Consider the following 26925-nt stretch of genomic DNA (forward strand, 5'->3'; position numbering starts at 1 on the left):
AATGTATTTAAATTTGGCAGAGAGCATTGAGGCACAGTGAATTATTCACCCAATAAAGAACCTGCCTGAAATCCATGGGTAATATAAATTAGGCTTGTTCTGCAGCAGGAAAAGCACTTGCTGCGGCAGCTAAAGCTGGACATCATCTCCATAAACAGTTGGCCCAAAATCCTATTTATCTATTAATAAACAACTGAGGTCAGCATGGCCGACCCTTAGCAGCAGAAGAATATATTGTGCGTTAGACAGTGTAATGGTTCGACAATTGCTAAACTGCAGATCATGTGAGCAAGTCACAAGAGCTGAGTACCATATTATTTAGCTATCATTATGTTTTGTATTATATGCACATTTATACATAGTAGGTGATTTCCACCCGTGGAACATGTCACGATACCTTATTACTTTCCTGATGATATATTTCAATTTGATTTGTCTTTGTTGAGAATAGGTTCAGGGTAGATGCCAGAACAAATCAGTCACGCTCCTTACTCTGCGGGTTCTGGGTCAGGTACACTGACAGATACAGTAGCAATTCCATTCTGCCTGCAATTGGAGGCTGACTGGAGGCTCTGGACATGTTGAACACAACTTGGCTGCATCCAAAATGATCGTTAAGATGATGATACATCATCTTGGCTAAGATCAAGTTTGAGATCAGTTCCCTTTCCTTGTCAGCTTGGATCTAGTATGTCTCTCTTGTGGGGATTCAATTCAAATTTGTATTCAAACCAGCCATGTTGCATTCGGGCTGGGGGGAGCTCGGGGGAATTTATTTGTGGGCCTCGGAGATCGGAACACCATTTGAAAATGGTGTCCCGATCTCTGACTACAACGGAGAGTTCCGGCGAGCAGAGCTCCCCGTTGTAAAAAAAACGGGGCTATGCGCTGTCTCGGCCACCTATTCACTATTCAAGCCCCTTATTCAACGAGTAGCGTTGAATAGCCACGTGTTTCTCGTCACTGCGAGTGCTGGGAAACACGCGGCTAAATGCGCTCGCGCGGGTTGTTTCCTTTGGGAAGATCGCGCCCATTACCTCTACATTTGCAGATGATACAAAGTTGGGTGGGAGGATGAGCTGTGAGGAGGATGCAGAGATGTTTCAGTGGGATTTGGGCAGGCTGAGTCAGTGGGCATATGCATGGCAGATGCAGTATAACATGGCTAAATGTGAGGTTATCCGCTTCGTTGGCAAAAATAGGGAGACAGATTATTATTTGAATGGGTGTAAATTGAGAGAGGTGGATACTCCGCGAGACCTTGGTGTCGATGTGCATCAGTCGCTGAAAGCAAGCGCGCAGGAAAGACGGCAAATGGTATGTTGACCTTCGTAGTGAGAGGGTTTGAGTACAGGAATAGAGATGTTTTACTGCAATTGTATAGGGCATTGGCGAGGCCACATCTGGAGTAGCGTGAGCAGTTTTGGTGTCCTTATCTGAGGAAGGATGTTCTTGCGATGGAGGGAGTGCAGCGAAGGTTTACCAGGCTGATTCCTGGGGTGGTGGGACTGCTATATGAGGAGAGACTAAATCAGTTAGGATAATATTCATTGGAGTTTAGAAGAGTGAGAGCGGATCTCACAGAAACTTACAAAATTCTAACAGGGTTAGAAAGAGTAGATTCAGAAAAAATGTTCGTGATGGTGGGGAGTCCGTAACTAGGGGTCATAGTTTGAGGATAAGGGGTAAACCTTTTAGGACTGAGCTGAGGAGAAATTTCTTCACCCAGAGAGTGGTGAATCTGTGGAATTCACTCCCGCAGAAAGTAGTTGAGGCCAAAACGTTGTGTAATTTCAAGAAGGAATTAGATATACCTCTTCGGGCTTAAGAGATCAAAGGATATGGGGGGGGAAGGTGGGATCAGGGTACTGAACTTGATGATCAGCCATGATCATAATGAATGGCGGAACAGGCTTGAAGGGCCGAATGGCCCTCTCCTTCTATTTTCTATGTTAAATGCGCTCGCTCTGGGACTTTGTTCCCATTTGTTTGAATCGAGCCCTCAGTAATGGTGACCAGGACATTTTTTTTAAATTTTCAAATTAAGTGGCAATTTAGCATGGACAATCCACCTATCCTGTACATCTTTGGGTTGTGGGGATGAGACTCACACAGACACGGGGAGAATGTGCAAACTGCACACGGACAGTGACCCGGGGCCGGGATCGACCTGGCCGGGTCCTCGGCGCCGTGAGGCAGCAGAGCTAACCACTACGCCCCTAGGACAGCCATCATTGACTGTTGTGAAATCCCAGCGGTTCATTCTGGAAGTCTGCCAGCCTTACCCAATATGGTCTACTTCTGGGGCGAAATTCTCCGGAAACGGCGCGATGTCCGCCGACTGGCGCCCAAAACGGCGCAAATCAGACGGGAATCGCGCCGCCCCAGAGGTGCGGAATGCTCCGCATCTTTGGGGGCCAAGCCCCAACCTTAAGGGGCTAGGCCGGCGCCGGACTGATTTCCGCCCCGCCAGCTGGCGGAAAAGGCCTTTGGTGCCCCGCCAGCTGGCGCGGAAATGACATCTCTGGGCGGCGCATGCGCGGGAGCGTTAGCGGCCGCTGACGGCATTCCCGTGCATGCGCATTGGAGGGAGTCTCTTCTGCCTCCGCCATGGTGGAGACCGTGGCGAAGGCGGAAGGGAAAGAGTGCCCCCACGGCACAGGCCCGCCCGCGGATCGGTGTGCCCCGATCGCATGCCAGGCCACCGTGGGGGCACCCCCCCGGGGCCAGATCACCTCGCGCCCCCCCAGGACCCCGGAGCCCGCCCACGCCGCCTTGTCCCGCCGGTAAGGTAGGTGGTTTAATCTACGCCGGCAGGACAGGCAATTTAGCGGCGGGACTTCGGCCCATCCGGGCCGGAGAATCGCGCAGGGGGGCCCGCCAACCGGCGCGGCGCGGCGCGATTCCCGCCCCCGCCGAATATCCTGTGCCGGAGACTTTGGCAACCAGCGGGGGCGGGATTCACGGCAGCCCCCGGCGTTGCCGGGTCGGAGAATCTCGCCCCTGATTCCAGACCCAGAGCATGGGACTGATTCTTAACTACCCTCTAAAATGCTCCAACAAGCCCCACAGTTCATGGAGAACAAATGCTGCGCTTGCCAACAACACCCACGTCTCGTGAAAGAATAAAGAATAGGAACTGGACAATAGCAAAGGGTAATTTAGTCTTTCTGGTTCTGAAACCAGGCCGCTGGCAGGGGTGGAAATAATTGAGCATGATTATATACTCTGTATGGGTATCAAAATTGAAACCTCCTAGCTTGTCCCACTGGATTTACGAGGCAGAGGTTTCATGCTGACAAAATAACTCGCTATATGTCACCTGCACAGTTGTATAAAGCCAGCCAACTGGTTCACTTTGGTTTTGATCACTTGTCACAGGACCTAAAGCAGTTCCTTCAGCAAATCTTCTGGGGAGGAAACTAACTGAACTGGCACACAGCAAGAGTGGTATTTCTGCCTTTGTGTCAGCCATGGCTCGGTTGTTGGCATCGCCAGCTCTGAATCGCACCTTTCCGGGTTCAAGTCCCACTCCAGGGCTTGAGTACAAAAATCAAGGCCAACAGTCCTGTGCAGTACTGAAGGGACACTGCACGCTGAAGGTGCCATTTGTCAGATGAGATCCTAAAACCGCTCCCGTCCTCCACTTCACGCACTCTCGGTGCGAGTTTATCACTGGTCAGGGAAATTCTGGCCCATGCGGCAATACTTAACCTTCAGTCACCATCACAAAAACAGATTGTCTGCTCATTATCACATCACTGGTTCTGGGAGGTTTCTAGATACAAATTGACTGTTGCTTTTCTTAAATTAAAACAGCGACTTCAAAAAGTACATCATTGACTTTAAAGCACTTTGAGATGTCTGGTGGTCATGGGAAATGTTAAATTAATGCAATTTAGCACAAAGCTAAATCGCTGGCTTTGAAAGCAGCCCAAGGCATGCCAGCAGCGTGGGTTCAATTCCCATACCAGCCTCCCCGAACAGGCGCTGGAATGTGGCGACTAGGGGCTTTTCACAGTAACTTCATTTGAAGCCTACTTGTGACAAGAAGCGATTTTCATTTTCATTTTTCATTTCATTTATATTATTTATTTATTTTACAATCCTACTCTATTCCCTAATACTGCAGAAGTAGCACTTATCACCATTCCAGTACCACTGACGAGCCAAAAGTATAGTGACATTTGCACAGGCTGGGGTTAAGATAATTCTTCCTGAATCACTGGAGTGTGGAAGAAACTGTTACAGTTTTAACACCAGGTTCAAATCCTTTCTGTGTTACACCTGACAAAAGGGATCTCTGAGAGGCAACATATTTCATTCCCCAACACTATAGCCCCTCACCCTGATGATAGCCAGGCCAATAAGTGAAAAATATCGTTCTTGGGCCGAAATCGCGTTCGGCACGGGGGCGGAGAATGGCCGTTTACCCCGAAACCGGGACCGGCGCGGCTGAAACGATTCTCCGGGGACTCGCTCGCGTGCGATCTACATGGTGCGGGTAAGGGGCCATTGACAGAGCCCCCCCCCCCCGCGACTCTCCACGCAAAACTGTCCGAGTTCCCGACGGCGTGATTCTAACCACGTTTCGGCTGTCGGGAACATTGGGTGGCGGCTGCGGACTCAGCCCGCGGACGTTCTGGTGGGGGGCGGGGGAGATCCTTCACGGGGGAGGGGGGGGGTCATCATGGACGGCCAGGGGAGCGATCGGGCGACACAGACCCCCGGGCGCACACGATCTCGGGGGGGGCCTACATTTTTGATGACGGTCCACGGTGCGAGTCCACCATGTCGCATGGCACAGCCGCCAGTGGGTGCCGCCGTGCGCATGCACGGACTCCTGACCAGAAGTGCAGGGCCCCGTATTCGCAACCAGAGCTGCAAGAAGCACTCCAGAGCTCTGCCAGCCCCCTCCCTGCAGGTAGGAGAATCCCTCAGGACTTTCTTAAGGAAAGTCAAGAGTGAAACGCCAGCGTTCCTACCCCGGCGTGGGGACATAGCCCCATTTTTGGAGAATCCTGCCCCAGATCTCTGCTCGACAGAATATCTCCTGTTTCCGATGCCACTAGATTCTCTCTCATGTCTATCTGATGTAACTACAGGAAATATTGTTTTTGAATGATGTCTACAATGGATGAGGGACTAAATTTAGAGTAAGTGTCTGACTAAATGACACTGGTTAAAGCCTGTACTAAGCATCATAAAACATTCCCTAGCAAATTTTAGCCAATACTCCAGCTGAGACCCCAGAGTATTGGCTGAAATGTCTGTCGTTAGTAGAATCTCCTCAATGTTTCCCCCTTTCTTCTATCAAAGTTATGAAATCGGGGAATCCTTGTGGAAATTCTATCCCATAAACGTAATACCTGTGCCGCTACCACACTGTATGATAGTCCGGTTTTGGGGTGGAGTGGGGGGGAAGTGGGGAGGGGGGGACAGTGGTGTCTTTGGTCCCAGTTAGATATTACGGCAGGAGAGCAGAGTGGATATAGCTTCACAATAGTCGAGGATGGGTGGGGAATATCTGAGGTAATCTGTTCTTTAATGCCGGCAGCTTTCGAGTGTCAAACCAACACTGAACTGTCACGGAACGTGTCCAGGTCCCTACAAGGGACAGCATGCGTCTTGTCGCACTAACACTCAATAATAAACATTCCCCCGTAAGGATCCCTACTTGGTTTTCATTTGACCCTGGCTTTGTGAATTGACTTCCAGCATTTATCAAACAACATATATTAAATGTGGGTGTCATCCTTCTTCCGGTGGCTATGCTGCGGGAAATTGCCGTATTTCCTTTCCATTGCGAGGTGTTCCATTCCCACCACATAATCGTCAGGACGGGAACTCTTGTTCAACTCCACAACTCGTGGAACCACAGTTGACCAGCGGTCTGCGTGAATGGAATAGGACAAGCATTTAGTAATCGAAGAGGCCAGGTAACAACTTGACTGCCCATCACATACGGTCACCTTACAGGTGAGAGAAGATAGATTTACTCAGTGATTTACCAATGCTGAACTTCAATGTTAGCTATGGTTAAGAAACACCCAAGCTTCTTCTTTTTTAAACTTAAATTCTTGCTTTGTTTTTAATGGTTAAGTGCACAAGTCCAAACTTTATGGTTTTAATTCACTTGAGGAAGCATCTCAGATTCTAGGAACTGTAGTTTTTTTTAAAATTCAGACACGGGATATGCACATCACTGGCCCAGCCAGCATTTGTTGCCCATTTCTAATTGCCCTTGAGAAGGTGGTGGTGTGCGGCCTTCTTGAGCTGTCGCAGTCCGTGATTTTCACTTTTCATCTGATAATCATCAGAAAGGAGTTTAGAAATAAATTGCAGCCTGGAATAATGAGTTGTATGGAGGCAGATTAGGGATTTTTCCTCCAGATCTCAAGGTTTAGGCCTCGATTTCTGGTGCATATTTTTGTCAGGGCAGGAGAAACATGCATCAATGATCCAGGACAATCTTCCAGAGTCAGGGCATTTTCAATGTTTCGGGTGAGCTGGATGCCATGGAGTGGACACTGACTGACAGGCTGTCTGTAGGCCAACAAAGTTTGAAACCTTTTTCAAACTTGTTACAGCCTGTACAATGGATTGTCATTGTGAAGTGCCTTGAGACGTTAAAGGGGATATATAAATGCAAATGTTACTGTTGCCCATAAGCTTTCTGCCCCTTTAAAGTTGAAATGGACCATGTGCCACCCTAAATGCTGGACACCTTGACCTTGAATAGAAAAACCTAGGTCTTTGTTTTCATGCCCAATTAAGTCACGTGAGAACATTACTCAATGTTAAGTTTGAAGTTTTAAAGATTTTCTGTAAACTTGTTTTTTTTTTTGGCGTCCCAGGGAAATTATACCTTTGGCATAAGCTCATTCTCCAGGTCATGTCACTGTATACAGTGACATCTGTATTAAAACAAACACACCCCCCAAAAAACTAACAATCATTGGGAGATCCAAAGAACTTGTGTGGTGAACAAAACTGCTCTGAAACCAAGGACGTTGACCAACTATGAACAACGGAGCAAGTCTACCAAGCACTTTTACAGCTTAAATATGGGACACAGTCTGTAGCAAAGCCGCTGTATCTGGAACTTACACTGAGCCGGCTTCACTTCCCTTAACAGCCTGATTCCTGTATGCCCCCAAATTCTCATGACGTCAGTGCGAGGTGACAGATTTTGTGGCTTTAATGAAATGTGGAACTGTGTATACCCTGCATGAATAGAGGCAGAGAAACCATCCTATCTCTGGAAGTGAATGGTGTCACTGGGCTATGCTGGGGATAGATTGGATTCTCTGGCACTATGCATGCTGGGAAAAGAACCCTCAATTTACAAAACTTTTTTAGCGTGTCTAGGATAACTGTTTCCAATGCCAAAGGTGTCTGTAATTTACAGGTTGCATTGCGTTTATTATATGAATGGTTCTCTTGTAAGTGGAAACAAAACTCACCTCGTCGCAGCCGCCCAATCGTGTGGGTAAAACCAGCATCGTATTGGTAAGTGTCGCTCCTTCCCGGATCTTCATTGATAATTCCAACATTTTGGTTCCAATGAGACCAGTTGACCTCATCCACCCTGGAATATACATGGAGAGAGAGGTGTCATGGTTTTCTAATAAGGATAGGTTGAGTAGGTTGAACATGTACTTATTGGGGTTTAGAAGAATGAGAAGCAACTTTATTGAGACATATTGGATTCTCAGGTGGCTTGCTGGGTAGATGCTGAGAGGATGTTTCCCCTTGTGAGAGTGTCTAGGACCAGACGCATAATCTCAAAACACAAGGGGCGAGAGGGGGTCGGAGAATCGCCGGGGGCTGGCGTGAATCCCGCCCCCGCTGGTTGCCGAAGTCTCCGGCACCCAAGATTCGGCGGGGGTGGGAATCGCGCCGCGCCGGTTGGCGGGCCCCCCAGCGCGATTCTCCGGCCCGGATGGGCCGAAGTCCCGCCGCTAAAATGCCTGTCCCGCCGGCCTAGATTAAACCACCTACCTTACCGGCGGGACAAGGCGGCACGGGCAGACTCCGGGGTCCTGGGGGGGGCGTGGGGCGATCTGGCCCCGGGGGTGCCCCCCGGTGGCCTGGCCCGCGATCGGGGCCCACCGATCCGTGGGCGGGCCTGTGCCGTGGGGGCACTCTTTCCCTTCTGCCTCCGCCACGGTCTCCACCATGGCGGAGGCGGAAGAGACTCCCTCCACTGCGCATGCGCGGGAATGCCGTCAGCGGCCGCTGACGCTCCCGCGCATGCGCCGCCCGGAGATGTCATTTCCGCACCAGCTGGCGGGGCGGAAATTCGTCCGGCGCTGACCTAGCCCCTTAAGGTTGGGGCTCGGCCCCCAAAGATGCAGAGCATTCCGCACCTTTGGGGCGGCGCGATGCCCGACTGATTTGCGCCGATTTGAGCGCCAGTCGGCGGACATCGCACCGTTTCCGGAGAATTTCGCCCAAGGTTAGCAATTTCAGACAGAGGTGAGGGGGAATTTCTTCTCTCAAGAGGTAGTAAATCTGTGGAATTCTTTACCTCAGAAGGCTGTAGAGGCTGGGTCGTTAAGTATGTTCAAAGCTGAGGTAGACAGATTTTTAATCAGTGAGCGGATCATGGGCTATGAGGATAAGGCAGGAAAGTAGAGTTGAGGATTATCATATCAAATCAGCCATGATCTCATTGAATGGTGGAGCAGACTCGATGGGCTGGATAAACTACTTCTGCTCCCACATCTTATGCTTTTGCCTTTTGGGTTAGGACCCACCACATGAAAGGTCAAATGGGAAACATCTGGAAGTAATTTTCCCCGGATTGGTCAATTGGTGGCCAGAGGGTAGATTGTCACTCAATTAAGGGCAATGGGCAGAATCATGGAATCCCTACAGTGCAGAATGAGGCTATTCGGCCCATCGCATCTGCACCAACCCTGTGAAAGAGCACCCTGACCAGACACCCACCCTATCTTTGCAGCCCTGTAACCACACTTAACCTGCATATCCTCGACACCATGGGGCAATTTAGCATGGCCAATCTATCTAACCTGCACATCTTTGCACTGTGAGAGGAAACCGGAGCACCCGGAGGAAACCCAAGCACACACGGGGAGAAAGTGCAAACTCCACACAGACAGTGACCCAAGGTCGGAATTGAACCTGGGTCCCTGGTGCTGTGATGCAGCAGTGCTAACCACTGTGCTACCGTGCCACCCATCTTGAAGCTGGAGAGCCAATAGGACGGATCCAACATGGTCGGAGATGCAGCCTCCCATTGTAGGTAAGACAGAGAGTGAGAGGATGCCCACGCCGCATATTTTAAAAAGGTTTAAATTAAACAATTAAAAATGCCACCATGTGGCCTACTCCAGGCAGATGGCCTCGTTCCTGTAGCTCAGGGGAGCTGTAGACTAACTGAAATTTTCGAGTCCCCTCTGACAATCAGCCTTAGCAAGCCTAAAGCATTCTTAATCAGCTACCCACCACTTGGGGGCAGATAGCCCTTTTGGCGCCTGATCCACCCATGGTAAAATGGCTAACCAACATGCTGGTCGGCAGTGTGGATTTTCACGTTCACATACCTGCACACTCACCCCTATATGTGGGCAGAAGTCCTGCCCAAGGGCACTAAAGTTACAGAGAGATGTTTCGATTGCAGCCAAAACAGTCTCTATATAATCTCTACCAGTCTCTAGTAGTGAATCATGACTGTGGTTCACTTTTGGAAGATGAAGTCATCTTAAAAGTAATGATTTTAGGCCTGAATGTTATACTAGCAGAACAGTATAAACAGTGTGTAAGATTACACAGTCCTAACAGTCTAGGCCAATTGCTATTTCACTTCAATGAAGATGTCAGACACATTATTCAACCCAACTACCCGGGATTGATTTGAAATTCCATCCCATCGCACAAGTTCAGGCCTCATATTTTTAGTTCCCTTTGAATTAAGGTTTACACGAAACCTCAGACACTGTAAACTACTCTCAATGAGCACAACTGTACATCAGGGGCGTCATTCTCTGACCCCCCCGCCGGGTCGGAGAATCGCCGGGGGCTGCCGTGAATCCCGCCCCCGCTGGTTGCCGAAGTCGCCGGCACCGGAGATTCGGCGGGGGCGGGAATCGCGCCACGCCGGTTGGCGGGCCCCCCCACTCGATTCTCCGGCCCGGATGGGCCGAAGTCCCGCCGATAAATTGCCTGTCCCGCCGGCGTAAATTAAAGCACCTATTTACCAGCGGGACAAGGCGGCGTGGGCGGGCTCCGGGGTCCTGGGGGGGGGCGCGGGGCGATCTGACCCCGGGGGGTGCCCCCACGGTGGCCTGGCCCGCGATCGGGGCCCACCGATCCGCGGGCGGGCCTGTGCCGTGGGGGCACTCTTTCCCTTCCGCCTCCGTCACGGTCTCCACCATGGCGGAGGCGGAAGAGACTCCCTCCACTGCGCATGCGCGGGAAACTGTCAGCGGCCGCTGACGCTCCCGCGCATGCGCCGCCCCGACATGTCATTTCCGCGCCAGCTGGCAGGGCAACAAAGGCAGTTTCCGCCAGCTGGCGGGGCGGAAATTCGTCCGGCGTCGGCCTAGCCCCTCAATGTTGGGACTCGGCCCCCAAGGATGCGGAGCATTCCGCACCTTTGGGGCGGCGCGATGCCCGTCTGATTGGCGCCGTTTTGGGTGCCAGTCGGCGGACATCGCGCCGTTTCGGGAGAATTTCGCCCAAGGTTTATAACAAAAGTTGGTAAAAGATGGGTTAGTGTTTCAGGTGGAAACCGTTCTTGGTCCTGACAAAGCATCTGGACCCAAAGCATCCTTTAGTTGCTAACATATTTGCTGTAATTTCTGACATTTGTTTTTGTAGCATTTCCCATTTGCACAACTTGGGTCCTTTCTTGAGTAAGGAGCTGTGGTCAATGGTTGGATGTGTAGGTCAACTTGACTACTGGCAGGTAACTGGCACCAAGAATTGTGATAAATCAGCCATGGTGTCTCTGCACTGGTCACTGCAACTTTCCCTTTTTTAAAATAAATTTAGAGTGCCAATTCACTTTTTTTTCCAATTCAGGGGCAATTTAGCGTGGCCAATCCACCTATCCTGCACATCTTTCGGGTTGTGGGAGCAAACCCCACGCAAGCACATGGTGAATGTGAAACTCTACACGGACAGTGACCCAGAGCCGGGATCGAACCTGGGATCTCGGTGCCGTGAGGCAGCAGTGCTAACCCACTGCGCCACCGTGCTGACCTCACTGCAACTTTCCCACGTGTTCGCAACAAAACTAGCTCAGGTGTGAGTGAAAAGAGAAAAATAACACAGAAGTCTGATCTCTTTTCTTACCGAAAGCACCATCTTCGATCAGGTGTACCATCAGAATTGATTCCCACTGTAACCATCTCTCCTGAACGAAATGCTTTCCTTAGAAAAACTGGGAACGATCTCTCGATATCCAGGATTGTCGTGGCCCACTGTTAATAGCAATAAAAATGATTTCAACAACAATTTCTACATGTTTTATTTGAAGTGTATTCACCTCTCGCAGCAGGAGACTGGATCCAGCAGGCAAGTGGTCACATGGATGTACAACTGCTTCTCCACCTCCATGTCTGCATCCTCAATTTCTGTCCCAGTTCTTTCTTTATTTCTGTCTCCTTCTTTCCCTCTTCCTCACTTCTGTCTGTTTCACTCCTTCATTTCTGCCTTTCATCTTCACTTCTCTCTCTTCCACATCACTTTCTCATTCTCCATTTAATGCTCTTCCTCCTCCTTTGATTCTTTGCTTCCGATTCTTACTCAACTCTCTTTACTATCACCTCTCTCTAACCAGTGGGCAGTGGAGTCAGGGCTCAGGCAGCAAGTGTGCGAGAGGCAGCAGCATCAGTGGCCCTTGGGTCAGGACTTGGGGTGAAATTCTCCCGAAACAGCGCGATGTCCGCCGACTGGCGCCCAAAACGGCGCCAATCAGACGGGCATCGCGCCGCCCCAAAGGTGCGGAATGCTCCGCATCTTTGGGGGCCGAGCCCCAACATTGAGGGGCTAGGCCGACGCTGGAGGAATTTCCGCCCCGCCAGCTGGCGGAAACGGCCTTTGGTGCCCCGCCAGCTGGCGCGGAAATGACATCCCCGGGCGGCGCATGCGCGGGAGCGTCAGCGGCCGCTGACAGTTTCCCACGCATGCGCAGTGGAGGGAGTTTCTTCCGCCTCCGCCATGGTGAAGACCGTGGCAGAGGCGGAAGGGAAAGAGTGCCCCCACGGCACAGGCCCGCCCGCGGATTGGTGGGCCCCGATCGCGGGCCAGGCCACCGTGGGGGCACCACCCGGGGTCAGATCGCCCCGCGCCCCCCCCCCCCCCAGGACCCCGGAGCCCGCCCACGCCGCCTTGTCCCGCTGGTAAATAGGTGCTTTAATTTACGCCGGCGGGACAGGCAATTTATCGGCGGGACTTCGGCCCATCCGGGCCGGAGAATCGAGCGGGGGGGCCCGCCAACCAGCGCGGCCCGATTCCCGCCGCCGCCGAATATCCGGTGCCAGAGACTTCGGCAACCGGCAGGGGCGGGATTCACGGCAGCCCCCGGCGATTCTCCGACCCGGCGGGGGGTCGGAGAATGACGCCCTTGGTGTGAACTTACATTTACATGGTAATTACAGAATAGCTTTGCGACTGGACTGGTAATTTAGAGACCTGGATTAATGATCTTGAGGCATGTGTTTAAATCCCACTATGGCATCTGAGGAATTTAAATGTAATTAATTTATTAAACCTAGGATTTTTTTAAAAACAGTTTCAGTAATGATAGCCGCAAAGCTCCATGTCAGCTCCATGTTCTAATCCTGTTTACTTCTACCTCCGCCCTTCTGCTGACCATGGAGCGATAATTTCACACAAAAAAAACGTGATCAAGGATTTAATGATTACCTCAAGATTTGCACCTTGAGTTTTGCCGAACCTAACACTACCTCCCGCTCCTCAGATAAACACAGCCTGCCACTTAATCAAAATATTCCCCATGGACAAGATATTCCCCATGGGCCTGCAGCCTTCTTCCGACAACCCCCCTCCCCATCACTAGCCCAGCCTGCCCCCACCTCCCACCCTGTGGAGCCTGGGAATCAACACACTAGCTGGTGGCACAAAATGCCATGCCCGCCTGCCTCCCTGCCAACCCTTAACTGGCCTGAAAATTCAGTCTTGGATTTGTAGGCAAATATTTTCAATCAGAACATATAACAAATTAAATTGACAGACAACACCACCCATTCTCTGAGTATTGGAGACTACCATTCGCCTCACACTCCAGTCAGGTGCTCTCCCCTCTTCCAGAATAGGTTCTAGAATCGAAAACTTCTGCTGGTCCTGATCAGGAGAGAAGATGTTGGGAACAGGAGGCGGCAGTCAGCTCTCCCGTTGAAAGAGCCAGGAGTGGTGTTTGATTTTTTTATTCTCCACAAAACCCGGGAGGGACCACTCTGTCAAGAGCTTAGACACCTTATAATTTTGAGAAAATAGTTAGAAGTAGCCATCTCAAATTTTAGAAGGAATGATCTTGCTTGACAAATCTCAGCATTCTCTCAGCTCATTCCAGACATGGTAGATGGTAGAAATGCAGTGGATGTTGTATATATGGACTTTCCAATAGTTGCAGGGTTTAGAAAGGGGGTCAATTGTCACAAGAAGTCAGAGAATGGAAGAAACCTCTTCACCCAGAGAGTTGAGGCTCTGTAGAACTCAAGTCCGGGCTCCCTGATGGAGGCAGGAACTATGTCAATATTCAAGATTAAATGAAAGAGGGAAAAAGAACGAATGGATATGGGAACTGGTAGGAGGGGAGAGAGTAATTGGGCATATTTGCTTATGGGGAGAGTGAATGCTGACAGAGATTGGTTGGGCTTGTTGAAACTTCTCATTGTGATCAGGGAATATTCAAATCCAGGGATTCAGCCATACATGCAACATCACCACCTCTGACTCCTACCTGCAATCTCCAGATTTGTTTGCTCTTCTTAGAGACTTGCCCCACAGTTTCCCCCATCAAGGCGATTAACATGTTCAGCAGAAGCACGAAGGTTAGGATGATGTAGGAGACCAGGAGAATGACAAAGACGATGGGGTACTTGGCACTGTTGATAACATCCAGGTCACCCATACCGATGGTGAGCCGGAAAAGCTCCAGCAGGAACTTGCTGAACGATAAGTTGTCTCTACAGATGGGATACGTTGAACTTGTGCAGTTTGGGGAGTCAGATGTTATATCACAAGTCTGAAGCGTGATATCGTCACTGGGACAAGTCATCAACAGTGAGACCAGAGCTGGAATAGAAAACCGAGATATTACACCATTCAAATGTTAACATTTACTCACTTATGTTTAACAACAGAGAAGTGCAAATGTATGTGCTTCCATAAATTTGTTTTGAAAGCAACTTTATTAAAAGATTTGATCTCTAAATCTCCCTTTTGTTTCCCCTGTACTTCGCACATAAAATCCCAAAGCCTGGGGTGCAATGCACCCTTACATTTGCCGGTGTAAACCGAACTTGAAAAGTATGCAAGATAATCCCAGAGTAACTATAGCTAACCACTGTCATCTCCTACAATAGGACAGTTGAGATTGTGAATCTAACGTGAGGAGTCATGAGTACAAAGTCATGTCCTACCACACCCCTTAACCTTACATCTTCGACATTTGATGTGTTTCATTAGTGTGGACCCCTTTTCCACCCCCCCCACCCCCACCCCCACCCCCCTCCATCCTGGCTTTCGTTTTAAATGCTGTTTTACCCTTGCCACTATTCACAGCAAGGTGATGGTGTTTTCCCAATACCAACCTGATGTGAAACCAATCATGAACAACACATAAACCAGAAGAAACCGGAAAAGATCTTTAACCAGGATCTGGAAAAAAAAAACAAGGCAACTTGTCAGAAGATTGAAATGTCTGATGGAAATATTAAATTACAATGGCACTGCATTCATTGATGGTCCCCTATGTGGTGTTCTGCAGATGTGACTGCAGTTTCTGGAGCTTGCTGCAGGTGTCAGCAGAGCTACAAGGTCTTCCAATGCTGAAACAACCAGAGCGGCTCCCCCTGCAGGACTATTTTCCAATACTGAAATTGGAATCTTCTGTACAAGCCTGCTGAATGTGACTTTGAGAAGCTTAATTTTCATTAGGGACATATTGATTCTGTGCCAGACAAAACAATGCATATTACAAGCAATTCAATCTCTTTACCCTTCCTATCTATAGACTCACAATGGCCAAATGTTCATCTTCACCTATTGCCGCAGGCCAAAGAGTTACCAAAGTGCACCGAAGTACAACCCTAACCCTAACCCTCTAACCATCAGACCCAGAACCTTGAATCCTATGTCTAACGCACCAGCTATGGTTGCCAACTGTGCCCGGACATATTCCTGGAGTGTCGTCGCATGCTCTCTTGCCTCCAACTATTCCCCACATTCCTGCTTAAAACCTTTTTTTCTAATGCCCGTATAATATTTCTCCTGGGTTGATGTCCAGGAGATTCATCTTTAGTTCCCAGAGACTCACGGACGATCCTGGAGCATTGGCAATTCTAGTGCCAGCACACTGCAAAGTGTGCCAGCAGCACATGGTGACACTGGCAGGTGGCTCATTAAGGTGGCAGAACCAATGTAAATGAGGGCTGCTCCCCACAATCTGGAGAAGCCTCTGGGGCAATGCTCCAATTTCCCAGTACGCATGAACAACATTGAAGGAGATTTTAAATCAAAGGTTTTGATCATGGGTATGCTCTGGTCTTGCACAGAAGCCTTCCACCCCACATGAACGTCCACCATTGTGCTTCAAAATGCCACCTCCTCTCCTTTACCCTCCCCTCCAAAAATTCCTTAAAACTGGAGGCACTAGCTGCAGCTAATTGCCTCATGATAGGATGCAAAGCTGGGCTGAGAAGTGGCAGATGGAGTTTAACCCTGAAAAGTGTGAGGTTGTCCATTTTGGAAGGACAAATATGAATGCGGAATACAGGGTTAACGGTAGAGTTCTTGGCAATGTGGAGGAGCAGAGAGATCTTGGGGTCTATGTTCATACATCTTTGAAAGTTGCCACTCAAGTGGATAGAGCTGTGAAGAAGGCCTATGGTGTGCTCGCGTTCATTAACAGAGGGATTGAATTTAAGAGCCGTGAGGTGATGATGCAGCTGTACAAAACTTTGGTAAGGCCACATTTGGAGTACTGTGTACAGTTCTGGTCGCCTCATTTTAGGAAGGATGTGGAAGCTCTGGAAAAGGTGCAAAGAAGAATTACCAGGATGTTGCCTGGAATGGAGAGTAGGTCTTATGAGGAAAGGTTGAGGGTGCTAGGCCTTTTCTCATTAGAGCGGAGAAGGATGAGGGGCGACTTGATAGAGGTTTATAAGATGATCAGGGGAATAGATAGAGTAGACAGTCAGAGACTTTTTCCCCGGGTGGAACACACCATTACAAGGGGACATAAATTTAAGGTGAAAGGTGGAAGATATAGGAGGGATATCAGAGGTAGGTTCTTTACCCAGAGAGTAGTGGGGGCATGGAATGCACTGCCTGTGGAAGTAGTTGAGTCGGAAACATTAGGGACCTTCAAGCAGCTATTGGATAGGTACATGGATGACGGTAAAATGATATAGTGTAGATTTATTTGTTCTTAAGGGCAGCACGGTAGCATTGTGGATAGCGCAATTGCTTCACAGCTCCATGGTCCCAGGTTCGATTCCGGATTGGGTCATTGTCTGTGCGGAGTCTGCACGTCCTCCCCGTGTCTGCGTGGGTTTCCTCCGGGTGCTCCGGTTTCCTCCCACAGTCCAAAGATGTGCGGGTTAGGTGAATTGGCCAATGATAAATTGCCCTTAATGTCCAAATTGCCCTTGGTGTTGGGTGGAGGTGTTGAGTTTGGGTATGGTGCTCTTTCCAAGAGCCGGTGCAGACTCAAAGGGCCGAATGGCCTCCTTCTGCACTGTAAATTCAATGATAATCTATGATTAATCTAGGACAAAGGTTCGGCACAACATCGTGGGCCGAAGGGCCTGTTCTGTGCTGTATTTTCTATGTTCTATGTTCTATGATGGTTCACTGAACAGATTGAGTGCAACATTTGAATATGTTAATGAGTTGATCTTGCATTATACATGAAGTTATTTAAATTGGGCTCAACACCCAAGAAACTGTCATTCAGAATTGTGTAGCCACAAAAGAATGATCTGCCCCCACCTGTACCTGAATTATATGTGCTGCTTATTTTGACTGGATTGTTGATCATCGATAGTCATTATTGGTTTTACAAATTGCCTCTCAATTAACTTGCCCGTTCGTTTTGACTGATCCTCACTGTAAAATGATCCAAAACTCAGGCCTGGTACGTTACCACCCCTCGACCTTCCACCCCCACCACGGGTGGGATTTTCCGGTCCTTCCCACAGGCAGGATCTTCCGGGCCCACCAAAGGCAAACACTGTGAGATTGGGGTTATGGGGAGAAGGCAGGAGAATGGGGATGAGAAAAATATCAGCCATGATTGAATGGTGGAGCAGACTCGATGGGCCGAGTGGCCTAATTCTGCTCCTATGTCTGTCTTATGGTGTTATAGGACAGGGGAGCCATGCAAAATGCCATTGATATTGGCAGGATTTTCCAGTCCCTTCGGCGGCCAATGGGAGCCACCACAGCCTTCGGAAAACATGCCAAAGGGGGGGGGGGGGGAGGGGGTAAATCCCACCGTAAATGTTTATTCTGCTGTGATCCACATGATTAATGACGAATCCAAAAAGACGAGGCTTTGGGCGTCTTGAAAAATATTAAGGTAGATAAGTCCCCAGGGCCTGATGGGATCTACCCCAGAATACTGAAGGAGGCTGGAGAGGAAATTGCTGAGGCCTTGACAGAAATCTTTGGATCCTCACTGTCTTCAGGGGATGTCCCGGAGGACTGGGGAATAGCCAATGTTGTTCCTCTGTTTAAGAAGGGTAGCAAGGATAATCCAGGGAACTACAGGCTGGTGAGCCTTACGTCAGTGGTAGGGAAATTACTGGAGAGAATTCTTCGAGACAGGATCTACTCCCATTTGGAAGCAAATGGACGTATTAGTGAGAGGCAGCATGGTTTTGTGAAGGGGAGGTCGTGTCTCACTAACTTGATAGAGTTTTTCGAGGAGGTCACAAAATGATTGATGCAGGTAGGGCAGTGGATGTTGTCTATATGGACTTCAGTAAGGCCTTTGACAAGGTCCCTCATGGTAGACTAGTACAAAAGGTGTAGTCACACGGGATCAGGGGTGAGCTGGCAAGGTGGACACAGAACTGGCTAGGTCATAGAAGGCAGAGAGTAGCAATGGAAGGATGCTTTTCTAATTGGAGGGCTGTGACCAGTGGTGTTCCACAGGGATCAGTGCTGGAACCTTTGCTGTTTGTAGTATATATAAATGATTTGGAGGAAAATGTAACTGGTCTGATTAGTAAGTTTGCAGATGACACAAAGGTTAGTGGAATTGCGGATAGCGATGAGGACTGTCAGAGGATACAGCAGGATTTAGACTGTTTGGAGACTTGGGCGGAGAGATGGCAGATGGAGTTTAATCCGGACAAATGTGAGGTAATGCATTTTGGAAGGTCTAATGCAGGTAGGGAATATACAGTGAATGGTAGAACCCTCAAGAGTATTGAAAGTCAAAGAGATCTAGGTGTACAGGTCCACAGGTCACTGAAAGGGGCAACACAGGTGGAGAAGGTGGTCAAGAAGGCATACGGCATGCTTGCCTTCATTGGCCGGGGCATTGAGTATAAGAATTGGCAGGTCATGTTGCAGCTGTATAGAACCTTAGTTAGGCCACACTTGGAGTATAGTGTTCAATTCTAGTCGCCGCACTACCAGAAGGATGTGGAGGCTTTAGAGAGGGTGCAGAAGAGATTTACCAGAATGTTGCCTGGTATGGAGGGCATTAGCTATGAGGAGCGGTTGAATAAACTCAGTTTGTTCCCACTGGAACGATGGAGGTTGAGGGGCGACCTGATATGAGGGGCATAGACAGAGTGGATGGTCAGAGACTGTTCCCCAGGGTAGAGGGGTCAATTACTAGAGGGCATAGGTTTAAGGTGCGAGGGGCAAGGTTTAGAGGAGATGTACGAGGCAAGTTTTTTACACAGAGGGTAGTGGGTGCCTGGAACTCGCTACCGGAGGAGGTGGTGGAAACAGGGACGATAGTGACATTTAAGGGGCATCTTGACAAATACATGAATAGGATGGGAATAGAGGGATACGGGCCCAGGAAGTGTAGAAGATTGTAGTTTAGTCGGGAAACGTGGTCGGCACGGGCTTGGAGGGCCGAAGAGCCTGTTCCTGTGCTGCACATTTCTTTGTTCTTTGTTCTTTGGAAGTCCTCCCCCTTTCTGAGCCCCTCAACCAACAAACCCCCTCCCCCTCCAACCCCGCCATCACTGATCACATCAGTTTCACTATTTGAACAAGGCTAGTATGCAAGGCAATGGTCAAATCAGGTATGTTTCCAAAAGGCCTTCATTCTAATGTATTTGAATCTAAGTTACCCTGGGAAATGGCTGAACAAGCCACTCCGTTCAAGGGCAACTAGGGACGGGCAACAAATGCTGCCCCCCCCCCCCCCCCAGGCCTGTGTCATCCACATCTCATAAAAAACTCTCTCTACCCCTCACCCAATCTCCCTTTACAGTGAAGGTCCGTTAAAGAATCTTTCTTTTTAAACTTGAAATGTTTTGCCCTCAGGCTGTGTATATTGTTACAACATTTATAAATAAAGTATACTGTTGGGAAAAAGTATTGATTTCAGGTATCAGGGGCGAAATTCTCCGTTATCGGCGGAAAGTCCGCCGATCGGCGCAAAAAACGGCGCAAATCCGACTTGCGTCACGTCGGAAAAATGGGTCGATAGTCTCCGGCCCGAAATGGGCTAGCAGCGACGTAACGGGATCCGCGCTTGCGCAGTGGTTCACGCCGTGCAGCGTCATACACGCCGCGCGGCGTGACGGCTCATAAGGCCGCGCTGCTCCCCCCCACCCGACCGGAACAGCCGACCGCAACACCCGACTTGATGGCTGGCCGTCGCTCAACCCCGAGGTTCGAGTCGCGCGATGTGGAGGCGCTCCTGGACGCGGTGGAGCAGAGGAGGGACGCCCTGTATCCCGGGCACGGCCGCAGAGTTGCCCCACGCCACAGCCGGCGTCTGTGGAGGGAAGTGGCAGAGGCCGTCACCGCTGTGGCCCTGACACCACGGACAGGCACCCAGTGCCACAAGAAGGTGAACGACCTCGTCAGAGCAGGCAGAGTGAGCCTCCCCCATATCCCCCCTCCCCCATATCCCCCCTCCCCATATCCCCCATATCCCCCCCTCCCCATATCCCCCCTCCCCCATATCCCCCCTCCCCCATATCCCCCTCCCCCATATCCCCCCTCCCCCATATCCCCATATCACCCCCTCCCCCATATCCCCCCTCCCCCATATCCCCCCTCCCCCATATCCCCCTCCCCCATATCCCCCATATACCCCCTCCCCCATATCCCCCCTCCCCCATATCCCCCCTCCCCATATCCCCCCTCCCCCATATCCCCCATATACCCCCCTCCCCCATATCCCCCATATCCCCCCTCCCCCATATCCCCCCTCCCCATATCCCCCTCCCCATATCCATATATCACGCCTTCCCCCATATCCCCCCTCCCCCATATCCCCCCTCCCCCATATCCCCACTCCCCCATATCCCCCCTCCCCCATATCCCCCATATCCCCCCCTCCCCCATATCCCCCCTCCCCCATATCCCCCCTCCCCCATATCCCCCTCCCCATATCCCCCCTCCCCCATATCCCCCCTCCCCATATCCCCCCTCCCCCATATCCCCCCTCCCCCATATCCCCCCCTCCCCATATCCCCCCTCCCCCATATCCCCCATATACCCCCTCCCCCATATCCCCCCTCCCCATATCCCCCCTCCCCCATATCCCCCCTCCCCCATATCCCCCCCTCCCCATATCCCCCCTCCCCCATATCCCCCATATACCCCCTCCCCCATATCCCCCTTCCCCCATATCCCCCCACCCCCATATCCCCCTCCCCCATATCCCCCATATCCCCCTCCCCATATCCCCCATATCCCCCCTCCCCCATATCCCCCCTCCCCCATATCCCCCCTACCCCATATCCCCCCTCCCCCATAACCCCCCCATCCCCCCTCCCCCATATCCCCCCCTCCCCCATATCCCCCCTCCCCCATATCTCCCATATCCCCCCTCCACCATATCCCCCCTCCCCCATATCCCCCCTCCCCCATATCCCCCTCCCCCATATCCATATATCACGCCTTCCCCCATATCCCCCCTCCCCCATATCCCCCCTGCCCCATATCCCCCCTCCCCCATATCCCCCCCTCCCCATATCCCCCTCCCCCATATCCCCCCTCCCCCATATCCCCCCTCCCCCATATCCCCCTCCCCATATCCCCCCTCCCCCATATCCCCCCTCCCCATATCCCCCCTCCCCCATATCCCCCCTCCCCATATCCCCCCTCCCCCATATCCCCCATATACCCCCCTCCCCCATATCCCCCATATCCCCCCTCCCCCATATCCCCCCTCCCCCATATCCCCCTCCCCCATATCCCCCTTCCCCCATATCCCCCCTCCCCCATATCCCCCCTCCCCATATCCCCCCCTCCCCCATATCCCCCCCTCCCCCATATCCCCCTCCCCCATATCCCCCATATCCCCCTCCCCCATATCCCCCCTCCCCCATATCCCCCTCCCCCATATCCCCCCTCCCCCATATCCCCAAGTGAATCCAGCCCTAACCTTAACCTCTGCAATGCACGCGCAACCGATGGCGTGCATTCAGATACCTGCCTAACAGTGTTGCCTTTTACCCCTGCCACCACCCCCCCCCCCCACAGGAGAAGCACGCACACAACAATAGGGAGCATGTGAGGACTGGAGGAGGGCCCGCTGATGAGAGGCCACTGACCGTACACGAGGAAAGGGCCCTGGAACTGGCTGGCGGACCTGAGGACCGGGAGGTTGCTGATGCAGAGGTCGGGGGCGTACGAGCGAGTGAGCCACCGACAGCCCGTCCCCATATCCCGCCTCCCCTATATCCCCCTCCCCCATATCACCTGATCACTGCCTGATGTCTAACCATGCATGCTTCATTGTGTATCGCAGGACCAAACGTCCAGGCACCCATCCCCGCAGATGCAGACCGCCCGCAGGATGCCCCTCGGAGACCACAGGAGACGGAGAGACCCGCACCCTCCAGCATGCGACGCCCGCAGGATGCCCCTCGGAGACCACGGGAGACGGAGAGACCCGCACCCTCCAGCATGCGACGCCCGCAGGATGCCCCTCGGAGACCACAGGAGACGGAGAGACCCGCACCCTCCAGCATGCGACGCCCGCAGGATGCCGCTCGCACACCATGGGAGACGGAGAGACCTGGAGCAACAGGGAGACGACACCCCCGTCACGTGCGGGAGCGACCACCCAGCGATGAGGGGGGCAGCCACAGGCCCCCGTCACATCCGAGCCAGGACACCACTACCCAGGACACCACTATCCAGGACACCACTACCCAGGAAGACGAAATACCGGACAGTGACTCAGAGTGGATGGGTGGAGACGAACCCCCACCCCAAAGTGCCATGGACTCAGAGTGGGACGAAGAGCACGACACAACGCCACTGCTGTCACCAACACCCTCCACCATCGCAGAAACACTCACCACGGTTGGGCACTTTAGTGATGAGGCGTCTGGTACACTCACTGGTGCGCACAACACAGCCGTCCCGGTACAGCAGGTGGAGGTAGGAGCAGCAGAGGGACCGGGCGGTCGGAGGGCAGCCCAGGCCAAGCGAACATCTGCCGCCCAGATGGATCCCGGGTTCCTGCAGTTACCACACCCACACATAGATCCGATGCAACCACCGACCCGGAGACGAGCGAAGAGGGTGAGGGGTGGCTTGCGGCGGCTGCGGTCGCAGGTGGAGGAGTCCACCCGCGTCCAGGAGCTGGGAGTGGTGCCGGTCATGCGTGCCACCCAGGCTGACACCGCACGGGTGGCGTCCGCAGTGGAGGCAATGGTTGCGACGGTGTCAGACATGGGGAACGGTTTGCGAGGCCTGGGGCCTTCCGTGCAGGCGGCGTCTGTGGCCCAGGAAATGGCTGCCCTCTCACAGGAGGCCATGAGCCAGTGCCAGCGCCAGATGGCAGAGGCGCTCAACGCCATAGCCCAGTCTCTGCAGGCCATGGCCCAGTCTCAGCAGGCCATGGCCCAGTCTCTGCAGGCCATGGCCCAGTCTCAGCAGGCCATGGCCCAGTCTCTGCAGGCCATGGCCCAGTCTCAGCAGGCCATGGCCCAGTCTCTGCAGGCCATCGCTGAGGGCATCGGCGCCAGTGGCCATGTGCGAGCCGGCGTCGCACTGTCACAGACAGGGTTTGCCAACACCCTGGGCTCCATGGCTGCAAACCTGCAGACCCCTGTCGATACCAGCACGGGCCTCCAGGACTGGCAGCGCCAGATGTCGGGGGGCGTCGGATGGCCAGTCCGTTCGCATCCCCCACCCATGTAGAGGCCTGGGGGCCATCGGGCACCCCGAGGGAGGAGGAGGTGGTGTGGTCCGTCCCGGCTCCCTCTGTAGGGGAGGTCCCGGTACACCGCGACACCTCGGACTCCCCCCCTTCCGTCCCAGGTGCATCGGGTGGGCAACGGGCAGGACAGGCTGGCAGCTCGCCATCCTAGTCGCCCGGGCCGCAGCCTGGCCCATCTAGGCCAGGACGCCCCAGGAAACGGCCGCCAAAGGGATCCAGTGTCAGAGGGCAGGAATCACAGGAGTCCACCTCCAGTTCTGCTGTACCGTCTGGGGAACCACGTAGACGTAGTCAAAGGGCCCGTAAGGCCAAACAATTAGACACTGAGTAAGTTGGCACGGGTGCAGGGCACAGATGAGTTTTAGGGGCTAGGGCACGTGCATGAACTCCTTTGGTTACTAAAGTCAATGTTACACCTACCGAAGCTGCCTTTGTGCTCTGTCCAAAGTATGCGGGGGTGTCATGTACGTTGAGCGCAAGTGTGTGTGTGAGGGGTGGTCTTACCTCAGCCCCAGGTGAGTCTGCCCCCTTCCCCCTGGGCCGCCATCAACATCCCCCGGGCAGAGGACGGGACCATGCGCTGCAGTGTCACAGCCGCATGCAGGGATGGTCCGGGTGGATGGTGGTACTGTGGACATGGGTCAGACATAGTCCAACGATGTAGAGCCAGGAGCTCATCGCAGGGCGGGTTGTCATCATCCTCCATGGCCTGCGATAGACACACGTCCACCGGCAACTGTGTGAGCCCGGCCCGTTGTGCCGCAGGTGGATCGGCAATGGGGGGGGGTGGTGTGCATGCGGGTGGGGTGGGTGGGGTTGGGGAGGGGGGTGAGGGTGCTGTGTGGGTGGATGGGTGGGGTATGTGGGTGGTCGGCTGTTGCCATGGTGTGCGGTCTGTGGCCATAATACCCGATTCCCACGCCCATCTAGTCAGTGAAGCGGGCGTCTATCAGTCTGTCCCGTGCCCGCTGGGCCAGCCGGTAACATAGAACAATACAGCGCTGTACAGGCCCTTCGGCCCACGATGTTGCACCGAAACAAAAGCCATCTAACCTACACTATGCCATTATCATCCATATGTTTATCCAATAAACTTTTAAATGCCCTCAAAGTTGGCGAGTTCACTACTGTAGCAGGTAGGGCATTCCACGGCCTCACTACTCTTTGCGTAAAGAACCTACCTCTGACCTCTGTCCTATATCTATTACCCCTCAGTTTAAAGTTATGTCCCCTCGTGCCAGCCATTTCCATCCGCGGGAGAAGGCTCTCACTGTCCACCCTATCCAACCCCCTGATCATTTTGTATGCCTCTATTAAGTCTCCTCTTAACCTTCTTCTCTCCAACGAAAACAACCTCAAGTCCATCAGCCTTTCCTCATAAGATTTTCCCTCCATACCAGGCAACATCCTGGTAAATCTCCTCTGCACCCGCTCCAAAGCCTCCACGTCCTTCCTATAATGCGGTGACCAGAACTGTACGCAATACTCCAAATGCGGCCGTACCAGAGTTCTGTACAGCTGCAACATGACCTCCCGACTCCGGAACTCAATCCCTCTACCAATAAAGGCCAACACTCCATAGGCCTTCTTCACAACCCTATCAACCTGGGTGGCAACTTTCAGGGATCTATGTACATGGACACCTAGATCCCTCTGCTCATCCCCACTTTCAAGAACTTTACCATTAGCCAAATATTCCGCATTCCTGTTATTCCTTCCAAAGTGAATCACCTCACACTTCTCTACATTAAACTCCATTTGCCACCTCTCAGCCCAGCTCTGCAGCTTATCTATATCCCTCTGTAACCTGCTACATCCTTCCACACTATCGACAACACCACCGACTTTAGTATCGTCTGCAAATTTACTCACCCACCCTTCTGCGCCTTCCTCTAGGTCATTGATAAAAATGACAAACAGCAACGGCCCCAGAACAGATCCTTGTGGTACTCCGCTTGTGACTGTACTCCATTCTGAACATTTCCCATCAACCACCACCCTCTGTCTTCTTTCAGCTAGCCAATTTCTGATCCACATCTCTAAGTCACCCTCAATCCCCAGCCTCCGTATTTTTTGCAATAGCCTACCGTGGGGAACCTTATCAAACGCTTTGCTGAAATCCATATATACCACATCAACTGCTCTACCCTCGTCTACCTGTTCAGTCACCTTCTCAAAGAACTCAATAAGGTTTGTGAGGCATGACCTACCCTTCACAAAGCCATGCTGACTATCCCTGATCATATTATTCCTATCTAGATGATTATAAATCTTGTCTCTTATAATCCCCTCCAAGACTTTACCCACTACAGACGTGAGGCTCACCGGTCTATAGTTGCCGGGGTTGTCTCTGCTCCCCTTTTTGAACAAAGAGACCACATTTGCTGTCTTCCAGTCCTCTGTCACTATTCCTGTAGCCAATGATGACATAAAAATCAAAGCCAAAGGTCCAGCAATCTCTTCCCTGGCCTCCCAGAGAATCCTAGGATAAATCCCATCAGGTCCCGGGGACTTATCTATTTTCAGCCTGTCCAGAATTGCCAACACCTCTTCCCTACGTACCTCAATGCCATCTATTCTATTAGCCTGGGGCTCAGCATTCTCCTCCACAACATTATCTTTTTCCTGAGTGAATACTGACGAAAAATATTCATTTAGTATCTCGCCTATCTCTTCGGACTCCACACACAATTTCCCATCCCTATCCTTGACTGGTCCTACTCTTTCCCTAGTCATTTGCTTATTCCTGACATACCTATAGAAAGCTTTTGGGTTTTCCTTGATCCTTCCTGCCAAATACTTCTCATGTCCCCTCCTTGCAGAGGGGCAGGTGGTAACGGTGGACAGCCACCCGACTGTGTCTACCCCGTCTGCCCTGACCATTGCCCCCATCCCCCTCATCTGGGGAGGACTGGGCCTCTTCCTGCTGCTCCTCCACTCCGCCCTCCTCTGCCTGTGGCACATCGCCCCTCTGCTGGGCTATGTTGTGCAGGACGCAGCACACCACAATGATGCGGCCGACCCTATCTGACCGATACTGGAGGGCGCCCCCAGAGAGGTCCAGGCACCTGAAACGCATCTTCAGCACGCCAAAGCACCTCTCGATCACTCCCCTTGTCGCTACATGGGCATCATTGTAGCGGTTCTCCACCTCATTGCGTGGCCTCCGCATAGGCGTCATCAGCCACGATCGCAATGGGTAGCCCCTGTCGCCCAGCAACCAGCCCCTCAGCCGGGGATGGCGTCCCTCGTACATGCCGGGGATGGATGACCGCGACAACACGAATGAGTCGTGTACACTGCCTGGGTGACGGGCGCAGACGTGC

At 52.1% G+C, this 26925-nt stretch overlaps 1 protein-coding gene across 1 annotated transcript in view; it reads right to left on the bottom strand.

Annotated features, from left to right (window-relative positions):
• Window positions 1-2896: 2896 nt before the first annotated feature.
• The window catches only part of trpv4 (transient receptor potential cation channel, subfamily V, member 4), a 169071-nt gene continuing 145042 nt past the window's right edge, over window positions 2897-26925 (bottom strand). Inside the window, exons 12-16 of the mRNA XM_072479753.1 lie at window positions 14811-14877; window positions 13958-14292; window positions 11326-11453; window positions 7467-7591; window positions 2897-5893 (exon numbers count right to left, since the gene is read on the bottom strand). Coding sequence (XP_072335854.1) covers window positions 5739-5893; window positions 7467-7591; window positions 11326-11453; window positions 13958-14292; window positions 14811-14877 — 810 coding nt within the window. The 3' untranslated portion in view covers window positions 2897-5738. The remainder of the gene's footprint in view (window positions 5894-7466; window positions 7592-11325; window positions 11454-13957; window positions 14293-14810; window positions 14878-26925) is intronic.

Source organism: Scyliorhinus torazame, chromosome 1 (genome assembly GCF_047496885.1).
Source record: "Scyliorhinus torazame isolate Kashiwa2021f chromosome 1, sScyTor2.1, whole genome shotgun sequence".
Lineage (NCBI taxonomy): Eukaryota > Metazoa > Chordata > Chondrichthyes > Carcharhiniformes > Scyliorhinidae > Scyliorhinus > Scyliorhinus torazame.